Source organism: Lates calcarifer, linkage group LG8 (genome assembly GCF_001640805.2).
Source record: "Lates calcarifer isolate ASB-BC8 linkage group LG8, TLL_Latcal_v3, whole genome shotgun sequence".
Classification (NCBI taxonomy): Eukaryota; Metazoa; Chordata; class Actinopteri; family Centropomidae; genus Lates; species Lates calcarifer.
Genome location: NC_066840.1, coordinates 8,362,899 through 8,382,512, shown reverse-complemented (window position 1 = coordinate 8,382,512; position 19,614 = coordinate 8,362,899). Strand labels below are relative to the sequence as shown.

The 19,614-nt window shown below is 40.8% G+C and overlaps 3 protein-coding genes across 4 annotated transcripts; all 3 read left to right on the top strand.

The window, feature by feature from the left end:
* Positions 1–78: 78 nt before the first annotated feature.
* Positions 79–3,178, top strand: LOC108882872 (transforming growth factor beta activator LRRC32). The gene is made up of 2 exons (XM_018675635.2): positions 79–356; positions 546–3,178. Exons 1-2 carry the CDS (start codon positions 201–203, stop codon positions 2,421–2,423), a joined length of 2,034 nt encoding a protein of 677 aa, XP_018531151.1. The 5' UTR covers positions 79–200; the 3' UTR covers positions 2,424–3,178.
* Positions 3,179–5,470: 2,292 nt separating this feature from the next.
* On the top strand, positions 5,471–15,624 carry LOC108882870 (uncharacterized). The gene is given in 10 exon segments (XM_018675632.2): positions 5,471–5,864; positions 6,316–6,448; positions 6,633–7,791; positions 7,994–8,127; positions 8,294–8,457; positions 8,760–8,914; positions 9,190–9,275; positions 9,406–9,477; positions 11,274–11,441; positions 12,631–15,624. Coding segments are annotated over 10 exon segments (3,063 nt in total). The 5' UTR covers positions 5,471–5,714; the 3' UTR covers positions 13,473–15,624.
* A 469-nt stretch (positions 15,625–16,093) lies between these two features.
* Positions 16,094–19,379, top strand: LOC108882867 (gap junction alpha-3 protein). Of its 2 annotated transcripts, none has more exons than XM_018675628.2 (2): positions 16,094–16,406; positions 17,356–19,379. In XM_018675628.2, exon 2 carries the CDS (start codon positions 17,380–17,382, stop codon positions 18,463–18,465), a length of 1,086 nt encoding a protein of 361 aa, XP_018531144.1. In that variant the 5' UTR covers positions 16,094–16,406; positions 17,356–17,379; the 3' UTR covers positions 18,466–19,379. The 2 variants fall into 2 exon arrangements, with proteins under 2 accessions (XP_018531144.1, XP_018531143.1); XM_018675627.2 differs by lacking the exon at positions 16,094–16,406 and adding an exon at positions 16,680–17,216.
* The last annotated feature ends 235 nt before the right edge of the window (positions 19,380–19,614 follow it).

Sequence of the window (19,614 nt, the reverse complement as noted above, 5' to 3'; positions counted from 1 at the left end):
AATATAATCATCTTTGTCTAAAAAACTGTTTTTATCCAGATTGGAGGGTCCTTTCCAAAGCTTTATAGAAACATCAGTGGTCAAGGCTTTATCATCTAAATATAGTATCCACAGTGTCTATCTGGTGTCCACAGCTGTTTTCTCTCTCCCCCTTTTTTTATGAAGCATGGCTATAAGAGGGTGTGCGTGAGTCTGTGTATATGAGCTCTGACAACAGTAGTGATCCTGTACAGCTTAACAGCAGGAGAAGCAGCAGCAGAGGGAGAATGGTCAGACATATGTTCTCTAATCTCTTACTACTCTGGTCACTCAGCCATGACATTTATGTAACTGGACTGACAGATGATGATCCCAAGGTAGGCTCAAGATTAGTGATTTAAATGCAAAATGTGTGAAATCATTGCAATTGATTAAATTGATTAAACTTTTAAGTCTATAAAGCTATGCTTTTGCTTCTTTTGAGATCTTATAAACTGTTAGGGTTGTTTGACTTTGGTTTCCATGGTTCACTCTTTGATTATGATTAATATTCCTTTCATTTCAAGGAGCAGTCCTGGAACAACCAGAACCTCTACTCTGTCCCTCTGGATTTGGATGTAAGACTTAGAAGACTAGACCTGTCCAATAACTTCATCAGACAGTTGCACACACTTGTTTTGCCAAACTTGGAACAGCTGGACCTGAGCGCCAACCAGCTGGATCTCATCTCCGAGGGGGCTTTTGAAAACCTGGCTCAACTTGAAGAGTTGAATTTGTCCAGAAATGCGCTGAACAACAACCTTGGCGGCAACAGCAAAGCCCTCCAATCCATCAGTGGGCTGAGGAGTTTGGACATATCGATGAATGGTCTGAGTGATGATGCAGTGGAGCTGTACCTTCAACAGAAATCGTCTCTTGATCAACTTAAGATGACTGGTAATGCTTTAACAAGACTTTCACACAGCTTGTTCAAAGACAGTAAAGGCTTGAGGGCCATTACTATTGATGACAATCTGATATCAGTGATAGAACCAGGGACATTTGAACCATTGAGCCAATTGGAGATGCTAAGCTTGGCCAAAAATAACCTTGAACATATCTGTGATTTTAAATTATATCAAGTTAAGTATCTGAACCTTAGTCAAAATTCACTGGAATTTTTTGTTACACGTGAGGACAACCGGTTGTATGGGCTTGAAGTTCTTGATTTGAGTTTCAACAAACTCCTTTATTTCCCAATTGTTCCAAAAATGAACTATTTGAGGTATCTTCATTTACAGAATAACATGGTTGGTGCCTTAAATTCAGAGGCTGCAATGGTATCAGAGGCCAATTCTCTTTATAATGAGATTATGGATAAGAATATAATTAGAAAAAATAACCTACACTCAAACTGGAGGCAGATGCCAGTGACCTACATTGACCTGAGCTATAACCACTTCAGGTCTTTCCCACTGGAGACTTTGAGCCTTCTCTCAGCTTTAGAAACTCTGAATTTCAGTCACAATTGTCTGCAAAACATTATCTGGAATATTAGAGATTACACTGATCTAGGATACCACCGGTTGCTTTTCTTTCCCTCCTTAAAGCACCTTGACCTGCAAAGCAATGGACTCGTACACATTTCCCCACTCTTTCTCAACGCACTCAGAAAAATAGATACATTAAATCTACAAGACAATTCTGTACAGCCTTGTGCTCTCTCAGACCATTTGAGAAGCTCTCAGTCAACACAACAAAGAAATCTCAACACATCTTGCGTTGCCTTCGGGCAGCTAAGGACTCTTAAACACCTCAGTCTCAAAGGAAACAATATAAAAATGCTTCATCCAAACACATTTCAGGAAACCTCTTTGGTTTCCCTCAATCTTGCAAGAAATGCTCACATAGTAATGCATGTGAGTGCACTAGAGGGGGTGGAGAAAACTCTTGAATCCTTGGTTATGAGTGAGATAAACATGACTAGCTCTGATCTGTCTTTGCCCTGTATGCCAGCATTAACTCAGCTGAACTTATCCAACAACCATCTTGATATTATACCCAGCAGTTTAAGCTGCTCTCCGCTGAGAGAAATTGACATTAGAAATAACCATCTTGTGTCTTTAAACCATTCTTTGATTCACGCTTTATCTGTAAACCTTAATCTCATGTATATCAGTGGAAATTACTTTAACTGCTGTGACTCTAAATGGCTGACAGCCCTGAATGAGTCGGAAATTAAACTGCCTGATCTCAATGACACTGCATGCTTTACAGGTGATGGTAACATTATGATAACAGAGTATCTAAAAAGCTCTTCAGAGAAATGTTTGTTTCACAGAGAAGCACAGGAAGTTCACTTTGGACAAATCTTCATTATTGTTTTATTTGTATTTGTATTATTAACAGTGTTCATCATATTTACCAGGAAGCTGTGTTGCACACAAAGATCATTTATAGTGTGATAGATAAAATCTATTGTCATTTATTTAGTTTGTGCATTACATTGTAGCCAGTGAGAAAGTGAGAAAAGAAAGAGAGCAAACTACTGGTGCATAATTCCTGTGAGATTCACTTTGCTTGACGTATTTACAGAAGTGCGGCTTCACGGTTGGTTAAGCTGTAAAAACTTACAGACCTTGAGTTAATTAAATGCAGTAATCAGACACATTTATCTAGTGTCACTCTATGCAAGCTTTTTCTTGTGACTCCACTTCACATTACTAGTCTGTCAGACACGTATCACGCTATGTGACCTGCGTGGCTAAAGATGTTGTGATTGAAATTGGCTTTAACGACTCCCAAGCTGTTTGGTTACAGTGCATGCCAAATAACTAATCAGGCGGAGAACTCTATGCCTATCCTTCATTGTGAAATATTTATTTATAACTAGCAGTTTAACCTTGGCTCAAAGTTTTATGACGTCCATGAAGCCTTGCACAACATTCCCAGAATCAAGACTGACCTCCTCAGAAATTCAATACAACACCAATGAGAAACCTCAGAAGAGTTTGTATAAACATGAATGTATGTATTTTTAAATAAATATAATTTATTTAACAGTGTGTACAAGATTCCATTATAATATATATCACTATCTGCAACTGTCTATGTTTTGTAATGTATAATTTATGTGGCTCTGACCTAGCAAACTGCTGTAAAACAGTGATAAATGTGGCTACAGTTATGCTAAACATATTAAACATACTGTGCCTAATAATGAATGAATCCCCATTTTCTATGCCTACAAAATCACTGAGGTTTGGAAGGGAAGGGAACTTGTGTTTCTATGAATTTCTCTATTTTAGTTGAGCAACTTGAATCTCACCAAGACATAAAATATCATTCACTGTGGGGTGCATTCTCATATAATAAATCTGGCTGAATTTGGATCCACTACTTTCAGAAAATAAGACCCATCCATGTAACACATAATCATTAACATGAGGTTAAACTAACAATACACGAATAAACTTAGAATTTTATCCCACACTGCTGATCAACATGCAATGGGCTGAGGTGACTGTCTGAGTAAAGGCCTCATGACATGTTGCAGTGTAAGAATACATCTGAAATGAAAAGATAGCAAAAATGCTGAGGATTTTGTTACAATCTGAGCAAGTAGCTTCGGGTGCACCAGGGAGAAACAACTATTGCAGAATATCCTGTTGAGCAATTCTCTTATTGTATTATTATACTTCATTCTTCTCCTTTACAACAGATGCAAAGTGCCATTTTTGCAATCCTTATGCCCATTGCCACTTTGTCCACTGGCTAGAGTCAGGCATGTGATCCTAGCGTTAGTATCAAAACAGCCAGGATGCCTATCAATCTAGCTCTTGAGCAATTTAACTGTAGGAAATGTCTTTGTTGCCCCACCCACAAGATTTAGGTACTAGATCAAGTAGCAGCTTGACAAGTTCAAACAAAGAGCACTCAAAGAAAGAACACTGTGTGTATAGCATTAGGTGTAAAACCATAGGAATGCAAGTAGCAAATGGTATTCATTCTTGGCAGTTAATGGTAGCTGACATTAACATATTAGCAGCAGTTTGTTTGTTAGCAGATGGAAAACTTGTATGACTGTCAGTCCCTCCCTCTAAGAGGTAAACCTCATCCTTATAGGTATTGTCATCCCTACCCAGTTAAACCTGATGCTATGAAAATCTCTCTCTATAAAGATGATTTTATCTGACATCTGTGATATCTTGTTCCTCAAATGTGCAGCTCAGCACCCAGGTGTTTGTTCTGCTCTTGTGTTGTTTTTGCCCTATGTTCTATTTAGAAATATGCTGACCTGCAATAGTTATATAAACAAACACATTGTACTCCTTGTCCCAAAAACACTCTCATACTCAACTAACTCAACTCAAAAGATATGGCTCCATGGTCCATTATACAGAAATCCATCCATCCATCCATTATCTATACGGCTTTTCCGTTAAGGGTCACAGGCGGCTGGAGCCCGTCCCAGCTGACACTGGCTAAGAGGCGGGGTACACCCTGTATGGATCTCCAGTAATACAGAAATCCTCCTAACCATATTTACAGTAAGCTGACAGTATGCATTTTCTTTTTATTTTCCTCTTTCCCTTCAATGGAAATAATAGGTTCTTACTTAAAAGAAATATGCAACTTCCTTGAATTATTTAGTACACACTTGTAGTCATATAGGGCCTGTTTTATAAAACAAACACTACAGGAAATCTACTAAGCTGTCACAGAAATTTAAATGAGCTTACAGATTTTAATGTAAAGGCTTGTTGTAGTTTATATGCACTCTGAAAAGTGTTTTGTGTGTGTGTGTGTGTGTGTGTGTGTGTGAAGAGATTTGTACTTTGTAGCAATAAATGGTCACATAGAGTCCCTGCCTTGTTGGGTCCCTTGTTCCAATCAAGCCCATAAGGCCTGTGCCCCAAATAAGTCCATTCAGTGATCCATCCATGAACACTACAGAGGTCCCTGGTTGCTCCTAAGAGAGCATTACCGTAGGAAGCAGTCTGCATTTGCTGTGTGGGCTCGCACATAATTAAGACATGACGGCCAGGAGCACTGAAATATACATATCCAGAGGTTGTAGGTCTTTAAATATGTCTGTAAATATTTATTTCCTTCATATTTTCTCTGCATCACAGGATTTCATGACCTCTGCTGTACATTCATGTTTGATGTTTTAATTATTCTCCTGGTAGTCCAGCAACCCAGAGCATAAGGAAGAGGCCACCCAGTGAAAGCCCTATTCAAGTCCATGTCGTGACAGGGAGTCCCGGAAGGTGGGAGACAGCTAGCAAGGCTGCTTTAAAAATCCTTTTAAAACTCAGCTACGGTGACGGGAGAGTTGAAGAGAGAGCAATACAGCTACTAGCATTAATGTTACAACACACCTTTCCAGCGAAGCAGATAGCCCCTTCGGCTAAAAAGAAGCAGCAGTTTTCAACATGGCGGGTGGCGGCTCCTCGTTATCTCCCGGCTGTCGGTGGCTGAAGAAAGAGCAGGAAACCTTTTACTGACAACGGCGGCTGGAGGACGAAACCGAGGCGAGGCTTAGAGGACAAATAAAAAAATTGCTACATTGTGCTAAATTCCCCAGACCCAGAAACACAGACCATTGGACAAACAGTGCAGTAAAAACCAGTAGCAACTATTTCATCATATTTTAGTAGCGTTGCTAGTTGACTGGTTACCTAGCTCACATTAGCCTGCAGACGCGCGGTCGTAGCCCGGGCTCCAGCAGAGACAACTCTCCCTATCCGACCATGACTACTCCTCCTCAGCAGCAGCAGCTTGTCCACCGCCGGCCGCATCCCTCCATCATCGCACAGAAAGTACAGTTAATTCACAAACTTTTTTTGCTGGAAAACGCCGGAAATACAGTTAAACAAGAACTTCGCATCTTCACAAATAAGGTAATGCTTGTACCAGTTTAACATGGGCACATTTTTACATTTTAGGTTTCCATTACCCAGAGATAAGTTTAGCTAGCTAGCAAGTTCACTGGCCACGTGGTCAAATCAGCTACCACTTGCAAATAAATTATAGTTAGCCTAGCTCAGATAGTTGACTGAGTTGGTAATTTTTAATCAAACAAAGCATTATATGTTTAAAAACTGCATGTTTAGAGCCTCTTAAAACTGCGTTTTTTTGTCTTGCCAATGGTAGCAGTAGATAGTCAAGTGCAATCATAAAAAGGAGATAAGTAGAAAATTGCTACTTTTAGAAACATTAATTGGGGCGAATGTTCTGGTCAATTATTAAATTGTCATCTGCTAAGTTTTCTGTCTTATCAACTAATAAGCTCTGTAAATAAATAAACAGAAAATAATCTTTGACTTAAGCTTGCTTCACTTATCCCATCAGGCCTATGACGAGGTCCAAGGTTTCTTGAATTCATCTTTCCCCACCAGTGAGTTCACTGATCTAGCAAAGACTTTGGATAAGAAATGTCAAGCTATTGACAAGCTCTCAGCTTTATTAAAGGACGTCATAGTTGGTAAGTAGAGAATTAATCATGTAATTTTAGCTGCTGAATTGATCTTGTAGTTATCCATGTTCAAGACAAATTTACCAAATTTATAAATACCTTGTGTAGCATTACAGAGGTGTTCATGGTATGAATTTCAGTGCAACTTTATTCTACAGAACACTCTGTTTTACTGCTTCTCTCATCTATACAGATCCACATGTTTTTGTCCAGCCTGCTGTCAAAAATGGAGTGAGAACAAACCAACTTCAGCCACTCAGAGACAAAGGGATCCTGATGACAGATGTTCTCAAGTTTGGGCCCATGTTGCAGAACGTGCTCATGGCAAGCTCCATAGCAAAAGCAGTCCAGGTGCTTGGAGCCACACTGTCCCTTCAGCAGTTAAAACATTTCCTTGGCTCCCAGCCTGCAGCAGTCCAGGAGGATGACATGATTTGCAACATCTCATCCAGCTACAATAGCGCCGTTCAGACTGCAAGCTCATCTTGTCATTTAAAGGCTGAGGAAAAAGAACAAGCTGTTATTTCTGAGGAGAAAAGCCAACCAGATGCTGTCATTCTGCCACCTGCCATTATTCAGAGTCCCAGGATTAATACAGAGAGACCACCACTGCCACCAATACAAGCCATATTCTCAGATATTGCTAACCCTAAACCCATGAACATAACACCACTAATAAGCTGGGGATGGGAGGATGATGTCCAGGTGCAACACCAAAAACAAACATCCTCTCAACTGCTGCACTTCCTCAGAGCTAAAGCTAAAAACATGGGTGCACTTGAAGTCACTCTCATGGAGTGGAGTAGAAGCACCACAGGTTCACCACAGTCACTGTCACCCACCATCAAAACACAAAGCTACCAGTTCAGACATGTTGTGACAGATGGTCTGATTGAAGCACTAGCCCCTAAAACATTGTGTGCAGATATTGAAAATCAGTCCCCAGTCTTCAGAGTCAAACGAGTGGAATCAAGTGGCTCTCTGACCTACACTTGTGTGATTGCCACAAAGACTGAATTGTGGGATATTGGAGACATCTTCACAGAGGTGCAACGAGCACACACTGATGGCAGCCCAGTGAAAAGTGAAGAGTGCCAAAATAAAGCTGCTCAAGTGGAGAACTCTCGTGTAAACATCCAGTGGAAAACCCAAACTCTCCAGTGCACAGAACCTGAAGGAGGAAATAATTCTGCTGGCGCAAAAATGCCAGTGATCAGCAGTGTTACCATTCCAGAGTTCCAGATCCGGAGGTTCGAAGAGACAGAGGTTGTGGTGTCTCATATTGTCAGCCCAGGCAATTTCTACATCCAGCACGCAGACTCCATCACAAAGCTGCAGGCCCTTGTCACAGAGTAAGTCGTTCAGCATGGATTCTAATCTCTTGTCTGCTTTTTCTCAGCTTTTCTCAACCCTCACTGATTCCCTGATCACATTTACAGGACTTAAAGAGCCACTTATCCCTTTTTGTTCATTACAGCTTTCTTTGTAGATTTTTTCCCCCCTATTTAATAATCCACATGTTTCTGGTTGTCATTATTTTTCTCTCATTCGCAGCAGCTGGAAAGCCAGTAGTTCATATGCCGAGCAGAACTGCATTCCAGACATTGGAACCCAAGTAATGGGTTGGTTCCCTAAACAGGAACAATGGTGCAGGGCTCAGGTGACGAAGATATGTGGAGTAAGTGGAGGTGGGTTTACTTAGATGGATTTATTGGAAATGGTTTTGCAAATGCATATCTCTAGATGGTAGCAGCGTTGCTTTGCTTGCCTTTAGCCACTTGGGAATTTTATACTGTTTTATACTTATACTGTTTTTAGCTCAACCTGCCATGTTCTCTGTCTTTTGGATGTAAGATAATAATTCCACTGATGGTGCTAGGAGTGAAGCATCAATCAAGGTGGAGGTGAAGAGACTGGACCACGGTGACAGCGCCTGCCTGTCACTGTTGAACATCAAGGAACTGACCTCAGAAATGGCCACCCTCCCATTTCAGGCTGTACAGGTCTCACTGGCAAATGTAAGCGGTATCATGCTTCCAATACAGCACTGTTGGTTTCATCATTTTCCACATGTATGTAAACTAACACGTAAACCTCTCGTTGATGAACATGTTAAGATTTTCAGTGACAGGCGTGCGGATTATCCCTTTCAGGATTTGCATACATGGAAATGGTTAATATACCGCTGTAAGAGCATTAGACTCAGTTATTGGCATTTGTCCACACAATTAGTCACAGCCTTATCTATTGCGCAGTGATAAAGGAAATGAATTATCTCAGTTCATGGTATTTTGCGTCTGTTTCCTCCCTTCTGCTCCAGGTGACGCCTGTGAATGGGAGAGATTGGTCTGAGGAGGCAGTGGGCTGGTTCAAAGCAATGGTGCACAACAGGACACTGTATGCCAGACTATACCCACAGGGGCCCAAAGTTACAGTCGAGCTGTTCCTGGAAAAGGGAAAACTCGGAGCTATGAGGTATTTAAAACACAGTCAATTAACTGTGAGCTGTAAATTTAGAACAGAATTGGATATGGAAAAGACCTGATAGTCACCAGGATTTACTGACGCGTCTAATCTTGTTCATTGCAACAAGTGTGCCTTTTTATTTAATTTCACCAGCTCTCATCAAGTGATATTTTGTTGAATTAAGTAAACTAGTGTCTCACTATTCATAATGTGTATATACGGTTTTGAAGCCAGTACCAACACAAAATGTTAACTGTACAATCATACTATAATGCTCGTTTTAGGAGGGGCGCAGCACTGTCTCTCAGACTGGCCCAAAATGGACATGCAAAACACAACAAACTGAAGACTGTTGGTCTTATGAAGAGAGGTGAGTAGAGTTACAGTGTGGAAAATTGTTTACCCTAAATTGTGCATCTACAGTAGGTGGCAGTGTAGCCTGTGTGTGACCATAGCAGCGCTCTTCATTTTCATCTAAAACTTTGTCTTTTACTTTTTAGGCACTGTTCAACTGAAAAAGAGAAAACAGGACTCTGAGTGGGAGAAATACCTCATCTCACACTATACTCAAAGTAAGAAGTAACGGTGAGAGCAGACAATGCTGGTTATGTTTTTGAGATAAACTTTGTCTCGCAACCAGCCCATGTAGTGGTCAAATTAAAATCCAGATGGCAGTCAGCAGACAAAATCTAAAACAGAGACATGTAATGATCCCAAAATAAGAGCTTTAAATTTATCATCTAATTCTGGTTGACCATGTGTGTACAAGTGAACATACAGAGGACTTTTAGTAAATGTTGACAAACTGCTGTGACTGGCACTTTGCAGTACAAAAATATCTCTGATATTTAAATATAAATGAAAAAGGAATTGACTGGATAACTACATATCAAGTAGTGGGTATAAGCTTTCTTGTGTATTTTTGTGTTTTACATGGCAGTTCATACAGTAACAAGTGCAAAACTATGTCTAGTGAATATGAGTGTAAAGATAATGTGCTCTACAGCATTATTTTAAATTTCTGTTTTGGCATTTTTTGTCTATAAATTTCTGTTATAGAATCTAAAAAAATAGGAAAGAGAATGTTTTTTTTTTATAACCTTTATTTATTTGTGTGGGGATATGGATACCAAATTGTGTCGTGTGTGGCGTTTTATTTTGAACATGTCTTCCCCCCCCTTAAGGCATAGTTTTGTTCCTCTTTCCCAACACTTAAAAACAGGGAAGTGTATCTCAGGTCCTGATTTATTCCAGCCATTAGTTTGTGCCAGTTCTGTCAGACTACCTGCCTGTTTATTTCATTTTTATTTATCACTTTCTTTTGATAATAATCATTTTCAGAGCCATCTTTCCTTTGGATAATATTGAGTTTTTGGACAATGGCAAATCTATTATTTTGTATTTATATACTGCATATCTCTGTTTCTGTAATAAAGATGTTATCTACAGTTGTATGCCTCATGACACTCTATATTGTAGAGTAGTGTATCTTGGAGAGAATATAAATGAGGTTTAGTTCATTCAAAGAATTACCAGGCCACGCAAACCCTCCCACTACATCTGTCATAAGTGACGCAGAAATGCTCATGGCACAGTGAACTGCTGTAGGTCATCTGCTAGTACATGACAAATGACCACATTGTGTTTTCACTTGCATTCAGTTTGTTGTCACTGTAAATAATTGTTTCTACTGTTACGGGGAGGAGTTCGACCAGAACAAATGGTGAAATCTCAATATAAAGAAGAATAATTATGAATCAGTGGATTATGTTTGTTTAAAAGGGTGTGAAGGTGTATGCAGTGAGTTCGCATCCATTATTGTGCACATGCAGATTTATTAATATATTGGTTCATTCAGAACCAGGCTTGGATTTTATGGCAGATGGCAGAAACAACTTTAAGTAACTTTTAACCCAAATGGGTGGATTTGTTATCCTGTGGCCCACTTTGCATATTACTAAATATGTCATGTGCTCATTAAAAGATACTGTCAAAACACTGGAAGCAAATTTTATACAAAAGTACTTGTTGATCAAAAGTAGTTTAGGCCAAGATGATTAGTAAAAACAACATAAGGAACAAAACAGTGGTTTGTTGAATGTACCCAGTTCAAGGTAATTCAATTTCATGTTCAAGTTTACAATATACTGGAGTTTATTAAGGCATATTGCTTGAAGAAATACTGGTGCATGCCTAGTTTACAGTATTGCTGTGTTTTAAATTTTACAAACAGTCTCCAAAAAACACAGCTTGATCAAATGAGATGTCTGAAAACAAAATGTGAAAGGTCTGAATTAAATCTTGTTTATAAATGATCTTTTCATTAAGACTGTCTTCATTTTCCACTCCATTAGTGCTAGTTGAACAGCTCGTGTATTTTCTGGATGAATCTGCAAACCTGTGAGTGACTCTGTGCTCTCAATGACAGTGGCTCAGGTCAAAAGCTTCCTTCACTTCCCTGCCCTGCCAAGCACAATAAATAATGTGGCAGGGCTGAGGCCTTTTGTGTCCACACAGATTCCTTCTTTTGCCCGGGGTAGGCGGAAATCGAGGCGTTTGATCTGAATTCTAAAGAGTCTTGTTGCAGCCCAATAAAGGCTGCCATTGTATGTAAATAGTTTATATAAGAGCATATGACTGCTACGGTGCAGGGCAGTGGCTAGTGGCGGAGGAATGATTAGCATTTTCCAAACGCATGGTGTTCTCAGTCCAGCCTTTGGGCTTGCTAAAAAACACAATATTTTCATTCATTTCCACCTGTTTTGTACACATTTTTGTGTACCACCACAGCTGAAGGTAAAACTCATGTTCTATCATTTTCATTCTGTTTTCTACTAACATTCAGTGTGCAGTTAAGTGAGATTTTCTGTGAGTGATGGCTGACATGCCCCAGTGCCTAGACTCAACAAATACTATGATGTTGTTTAAATTATCATTACCCTTTAGGCAGTGATATTTGAATGAATCAGCTTTTAAATAATGTGACAATTTTAAGTTTCTATTAGGCAATTTGGTCAAGTCTGTAACCTTTTGCACAAACAATAGGGTCTCTCATATGTCTTAAAAAAATTCTCATAATGAGATGGATGTCTTGTTGGTTCCTTGGAGAAATTCGCTGGCAGTCTGTCAGTCTGTCTGCAACTGGGCTGTAGGTCAGTTTGGGAGTACGGTATTAATACAGGGTGAGCCAATCACGTGGCTTGGGGAATTTTTCGCAATTGGCTCCGACTCGTTGCATCCTGTGACGGTGTACGGTGGTAGGCCATCGCCCCTGCTTTTATACGGCCAACGGAGGCCACTTGGCAATTCTTGTCTGTTGTTCCTTGCTCTGCCAAATCCAGCTTGATGCTCAAGCCACACCTCAAGATGGTCATCTTTGGACCCGGCGCTGCTTACGCCGCTTGTACCGCCGGCTGACCCTGGTAAACCTCTAATAACTAATGTTACAACAGTTAGCCTTAAATTACTAAGTGGACGATAAAGTTTATGGCTAAGATATTTAATTTAATAAGTCATTTATATGAATATGACTTTAAGCAAATATGAAGGGTGAAAAGTTTCATGTTCTTTAACCTTAACTAACTGGATTATTTTAATTTTCTGAGAGCCATTTTTACCTACTATATTTTGTTATGCAATAAATAAACGTTAAAAGTCCTCGAGCTAGATATATAGGTTTGCCTGTATCCATGTAACCATAACTGATATTTATCCTTTTTTTGCAGACCTGGAGTCGAAAATGAACTGGGGCACCTTTTATGCCGTGATCAGCGGCGTAAACAGGCACTCTACCGGCATCGGACGCATTTGGCTCTCAGTCATCTTCATCTTCCGCATCCTCGTCCTGGTGGTCGCTGCTGAGAGTGTCTGGGGAGACGAGAAGTCCGGCTTCACCTGCAACACCCAACAACCCGGCTGCAACAGCGTGTGTTATGACCAGTTCTTCCCCATCTCACACATCCGCCTGTGGGCGCTCCAGCTCATCCTGGTCTCCACCCCCGCCCTGCTGGTGGCCATGCATGTGGCCCACCGACGCCACATCGACAAGAAGATCATGAAGAGGTCGGGCCGTGGCAGCCCCAAGGAGCTGGAGCACATCAAGAACCAGAAGTTTCAGATCACCGGAGCCCTGTGGTGGACATACATGATCAGTATCATCTTCCGAATCATCTTTGAGGTGGCTTTTCTCTACATCTTCTACTTGATCTACCCTGACTTTAAGATGGTGCGTCTGGTGAAGTGTGACTCGTACCCTTGCCCCAACACGGTGGACTGTTTTGTCTCCAGGCCGACAGAAAAGACCATATTCACTGTCTTCATGCTGGCAGTGTCGGGGGTGTGTGTGCTGCTTAATCTGGCCGAGGTGGTGTACCTAATAGGCAGGGCCTGCAAACGGTGCTTACGAGGCTCTGACGATGAGTCCAAAGTACCTTGGATAAGTCAACGATTGTCTTCTTACAGGCAAAATGAAATCAATCAGCTGATAGCAGACCATTCTCTCAAGTCTAAGTTCACTGTGACCAAAAAGAGCCCGACTGAGAAGGGTGAGAGGTGTTCTGCTTTCTGAGACTCTGCCTTTCCTTTACATTTTAAACTAATCAACAGTAATCACACATGTCCAATGGAGCACGTTGCTCTGCATTAATGTTACATATACTGTATATTTGATCACTGTCGGCATCCATTTATTTATGTAGTGTATTATTCAATCGCTTATGGATTCATCTGTTTTTTCTTTATTGGTTTTACTGACACAAGTGTTAGTTGCTGTTAGAATTAAACTATTTGGAGCCAGCTGTGAGGGTTAAAGGACAATACCAATGTTTTTGCACGTTTTAGCTCGTTTACCACAAATCAAAGATAATTGACACTATCGTCGACCAAGGCTTACCTTCATTTATTAGATTTTTGTCTGCCTTTTGTAGGAGCTTTCGTTCATTTCAGCATGACAAGCTGCCAAGTTGCGAAGGTGGGGTGATTGCTCGAGCTAAACAAACCATGACTATGAGGATCACGCTTCCATTTTGTTTTGTCAGAGTTGCATTTATTGTTGCGTGACAGTTCACTTTAATGTGTGGGTTTGATGAAATCCTGCAGGTGTGGCAGGTTTGTCTCCTGGTTACAAGCCCAAAACTGCTGTCTGAATAGTTGCATTTGTGAACTATGACATGGGAAAATCAAACCCAGAGTACAAACGTCACGCATAAATAGTAGATGTGAGAAGTTTTAACATTAATATTTATGTTTTTGCATTATAAAGATTGCTGTTTGGAAACTGGCTCCAGTTTTGGATATCAGTTTCTCATCAGCACATGGGTGCACCATCCAACAGATTTTTCACATTCCCCCATGCGGTTTGGCTGCTTTTAGAACTAAATTTGCTTTGAAAACAAAAAATATGAATAAAGTATTTTAAGGATGTTGCATGAGGTCTTCATGAATAGATTTTCATACCTTGCTGAAATTAAAGGAAATGGCTGGTGGCCTGGAGAGCACAACAAATTCAAAAGTAGAAAAAAACGATTAAAAGATCAACTCTTGAGAGAGCTTAGTAGCAATGTTAGGTATTCATGATTTATAGTAAATTTGCCAAAATGTGCAAATAACACTGGTTTAGTCCTGAAAAAGAAGCAAAGGTTACTGTAGAGATTAAAATGCTGGATAGAAAAGTCAACTCTGTCATTTAGATCAAAAATAATGCTACTATGTATCATATTAAATCCAGTCTGAGTCAAAGCTCATGCAAAGAAAAGGAAAGAGGGGTATTTATGTGAGTGAAATGACTTGTAAGAACATTACCATTTCTTTAAGCCAGTGGCAGAATGCTCGGGACTCTGTAGTCATTGATTATGCTAAACTTTGTGCAGACAGCTATAACTATTATATAACTTAGCATTCTGCTGTGGAGATATCACAACAGTTGGTGCTAGAAAACCAAAGAAAGTTTTAAAATATTGTCTAGTTATGGACACCTGTCATTGGATATTGTATTGCCAGTGTAACAAGGAGAGAAAATGGATTTTAAATACAAATTTCCCTCAAAATATTTGTACATTCTGACTTTTTAACACTTATTAGCTTTTATCTCAATTGATTATTCAGAATTATCTACATTCCAGAAGTAAGATAAATCAAGTCCTCACTTTAAAATGTGAGTAAACCATCATCCTGGCTTTTTTTCAGATACTGTTTAAGATGTCACGTGATGTTCAACTGATGAAATGGCAAAATTTCTTCACTTGTCTGCTGGGTTACTTTTAGGATATTACAAATCCCAGTACTGTACATATGTCTTTAGATTTGTATAGCATTGTATGCAGTTGTAAATACTACCTACTTACTTCATTGCAGCTTCTTTCTGAGGTTATTTTTCATTTAAATAAATAAATGTTTAAAGTTGACCCACTTTTTTTTTTTACCAGAGACCCATTGCTCTCTAACAGTTGGCACCTGCTTTCCTTAATATTACCCTGCATAGTATGTTATTCAGCATCTCTCTGGTCCTGAAAATTAATTGCCCCATTCGCTGGTATATTATGAAGTTAACCTGTTTTTATACACATTGTAATGCATACAGAGACCCACATGTTGATGTGCCTAAATGTACATATTATCAGTTTACATCCAAGTAAACAATCCAGATAAAATATACCATGGGTTGAAGCTATATACTGTGTGTACATTATGTAATATAAAGAAATAAATTGCCTGATAATTTGACAAGGTCTCCTCATCCAGCTGTTTTTGTTCAGATGGGCTGTACTGAGGATAATGAACTCTTGTCAAAGGAAAATATTCTTACTCATTACATAAGCAGTGTTTTCCATTTAAGTACCCACATCTTGAACTCACGTTGTTACTGGTATTTTGAAACTCAACTTTTTAACTTACTTCCCTCCTTCCTGCCTCCGTCATTTGTAAGTTGAAGATGCAAATGGCTACTCATCTCCACATCATATCCCCCTCCCCCCACCCCCCATGATAGGAGAGACCCTCCTGCTATATTTAGACCCCAGGAACACTTGTGGTCAGACAGACTTAACAGGACAACACCATTGGCCAGCTGCCCTGTCACTCACTCTAACAAGCAAGTGGGGGGGATGCTTTATTAGTTAACATTAGAGAGCTTGCCCTGTGCCAAATTTAACTAAGGGAAGGGTGGGGGGTTGAGGGAGGGCAGGCCAGACATGGTTGATAGTGCATCCAGTGGGTTACATGTATGTGTGTTGTGGTCAGTTGGAAGACCCCCAGAGGCCTGGATCCTGATTCCTGCCTGAACTGTATTCGAAGACAGAAGACTGAGTCAGTGGGTTTTTACTGGAGTGGACGAGAGGTTGTGGCTAGCAGGAGTCCACTTTTCCTGTCCATTCAAGGGCATTGCTGGGGGCCTGAAGATCGGCTTTGCACTGAGGCCTGTCAGCGAAGTGGGGGGGGGTGGGCAGCCTCATGGACTCTCGAAGACATGCAGGTCTTCACCACAGGGGATGTATAAGCTGACGAGGTGGGTGTAACCAGTAAATACAACTTTCTGTGTGATTCTTTGGGAACTTTAACCTTCTTTGTGGATTGAAGTATTTGTTCTATCAGGAGTTAAAGTTGGAGATAAACTTTAGACAGCTTAAGGTACAGGTTGTGGCCAAAGGCTGTAGTTTGTTTACAGCTGTCTTGTGTGGGAACATGGCACTCTTTATGTTTTCTCTAATAATTTTATCATATTATTGTCCTTTGTCAGAGGGGATTATATAGTCTGAGAGGTTTAATACTGTAAGCATACCTTTGTTAAAGTTACAACCCCGTCTGCAGTTGTTAAAAGGCTAGATAGATTTATCAGTGCTGGCTCCCTAAACATCAATTCACCTGCCACATTTCAGCAGTTATCAGAATTCATTCTCCCTCACAGTAGCATACCCTGAATGTACTGTCCTGCTACTGTACAGTACAGTACATCCATCAGAAGCAGAATATATTTATAACATAGAGTGTTACAGGAACTGACAGCACCAACATTACTCAACTGTTTCTAATTCACACTTCTCACCACATCTGCCTGGTGTTTGATTTCATTTTGTGTGGATCGTGTTACCATGGCTCGGGTCATGAAGGTCGGGAGCCGCAGAATCATGACTGGAACCTACCTCTCCCACCCCTGTCCACACTTGCCAAATATATACCCTCCTAAAGTAAATATAATCCTGTCTGCTTCCACGTGGAAAATGCCACTACCTGCTCAGCAGCAGAGTCCCTCAGTTGTACATTTGGTTAGTAGCTTGACTCCCTTGAGACTCATTTGGTCGGAGCTCTGCTGAACTTGGTAAGACATTTTAAAGAGGAAAAAGCTTTGTTGGTTACTCTGAAGCTTACTTTAACCTCTAGATCAGTTTTATTTTGGTCATGGAATATATTCACTTCAAATGAAGTGACTGTTTTTGTATTCTGAACTCTTTTTCAAGTCCCAGGTCTGAACTCACACAGCCATGGGGGACTGGAACCTGCTGGGAAAGCTCTTAGAAAAGGCCCAGGAGCACTCTACCGTGGTGGGGAAGGTGTGGCTCACTGTCCTGTTCATCTTCCGCATCCTGATCCTGAGTGCTGCGACAGAGAAGGTGTGGGGCGATGAGCAGTCGGGCTTCACCTGCGACACCAAGCAGCCCGGTTGCGAGAACGTGTGCTACGACATCACTTTCCCCATCTCCCACGTCCGTTTTTGGGTGCTGCAGATCATCTTCGTGTCCACACCCACGCTGATCTACCTGGGGCACATCGTCCATCTGGTGCGGATGGAAGAAAAGCAGAAAGAGAAGGAGAAAGAGACGGAGCATGCACATCATTCAGACAAGCAGGCCCTCATTGGGGATGCAAAGCACAAAAAGGTCCTGTTGAGGGACAAGAAGGGCAGAGTGCGCCTGCAGGGGGAGCTCTTGCGCACATATGTCTTTAATGTGATCTTTAAAACCCTGTTTGAGGTGGGCTTTATTGTGGCTCAATACCTCTTGTACGGCTTTGAGCTGAAGCCCATGTACACATGTGACAGGCCGCCGTGCCCCAATGTGGTAAACTGCTACATATCCCGTCCCACAGAGAAAACTATCTTCATTGTCTTTATGCTGGGGGTGGCCAGCGTGTCTCTGTTTCTCAACCTAATAGAGATCTACCATCTGGGCTTCACCAAGTGCCGCCAGGGCATCACCTTCAGGAGAGGTGACCAGTCCCCTGAGACTCTCTCCAAGGAGCCCAGCGACGTTGCCGTGCCCTTTGTGCCAAGTTATGACGACTACTTCCACAGGCAAGTCCAGCCTGCCTTCCCTCCCGTACCCAGCTACAACCTCTCCCCTCTGTCTGAGGGCACAGACTCGTCCTTCCACCCCTACCACAGCAAGGCTGCTTACAAACAGAATAAGGACAACTTGGCGGTGGAGAGGAGCAGCAGCAAGCCAGAGGAATGTGACCTGAAAGGAAAGAAGGGAGCAGGATCAGCCCCTGGGTCACCTACGCAGGCCAGGCCCGGCCGCAGTGCCAAACACAGCAACAACAAGACTAGAATAGACGATCTGAAGATATGAGGAGGTTTATGTTTCTCTGAGGGGTCTTAAATTGCTGTGAGAGGCTCATATGTTATTTGGACGCATTCATACTTGTTGAACTGACTCCCACTCCTTAAGATGGCACAGGTTTGACTCATTCCAACTTTGAGGGGGGGTGACATTTATAGGGCACATGAAGAAGCTACAGTTGTACTGCGACGAGTGAAGACTGTGGCTCAGCAAAAACATTTCTAATGAACATAGACCTAACCTTTACTGGGTATTTTTTTCTTTTGATTGAATTTCACTTTTGATTGTAGCATAAATGGTTTAGGGTATAGCATTTGTGGCAACACCATATTTTCAGCTGATATGTATTAAATGTACAGGTGTTTTGTGAAATGAATTGATTGTGTATGGTATGCATCTTTCCACTAGTCACTGTTATCACTGCGAATCAACAAAAAATACAATCTGCTCAGGTTTTACATTGAGCTTTTTTTGTGATGAATGTGAATGAACCCTTCCCAAACTTTGGGAACAGAATCCAGGGCAGAAACTTGTTTGGCACTGACCTGACCTCATTTACCGAAATCAGATAGGGCGAATAGTTAAATATAACTTCCTTTAACTGTTTTGAGGTTGCCATCTAGCATAGTTCACTTGCATAGACTTGAAGTGAAAAGTTGCGCAATACCTGACAACACATTGGACACTGGAGTCACTGTAACCACTTCCAGGACGCGCCTCAAAAGAAATTTCACTGGTCTCAGGAGTTCCCACATTTGTACTGCCTCTTTTTATTGGGAGAGCTAGCAAGTACATAATTAGTAGCACATTGTTTTGTTTATACGTGTTTATATCTGTGTTTGTGTCGTTACTTTTCTGTAAAGCACTTGGTGACAAGCATATTTGTAAAACGTCTTGAAATAAACCTGTCTTAAATTTGCAAAGTTAGCAGTCAATCTCAAGTTTTTATTGTCTTTATCAGGAAAAGAGGGGGGGAACCATTTTCTCTTGAACACATGTCACAACTGTTATTTTAAATTCCTGAGATAAATAAATCAAGGTCAGCTCATAAGAAGAAATGATAATACTGGTTGTATTTAATATTCTTACACAGTAGCTCCAATATACAGTGAAGAGCTGCCACCATATTTTTCAGAGTAAAGCTCTGAAATTAGAATC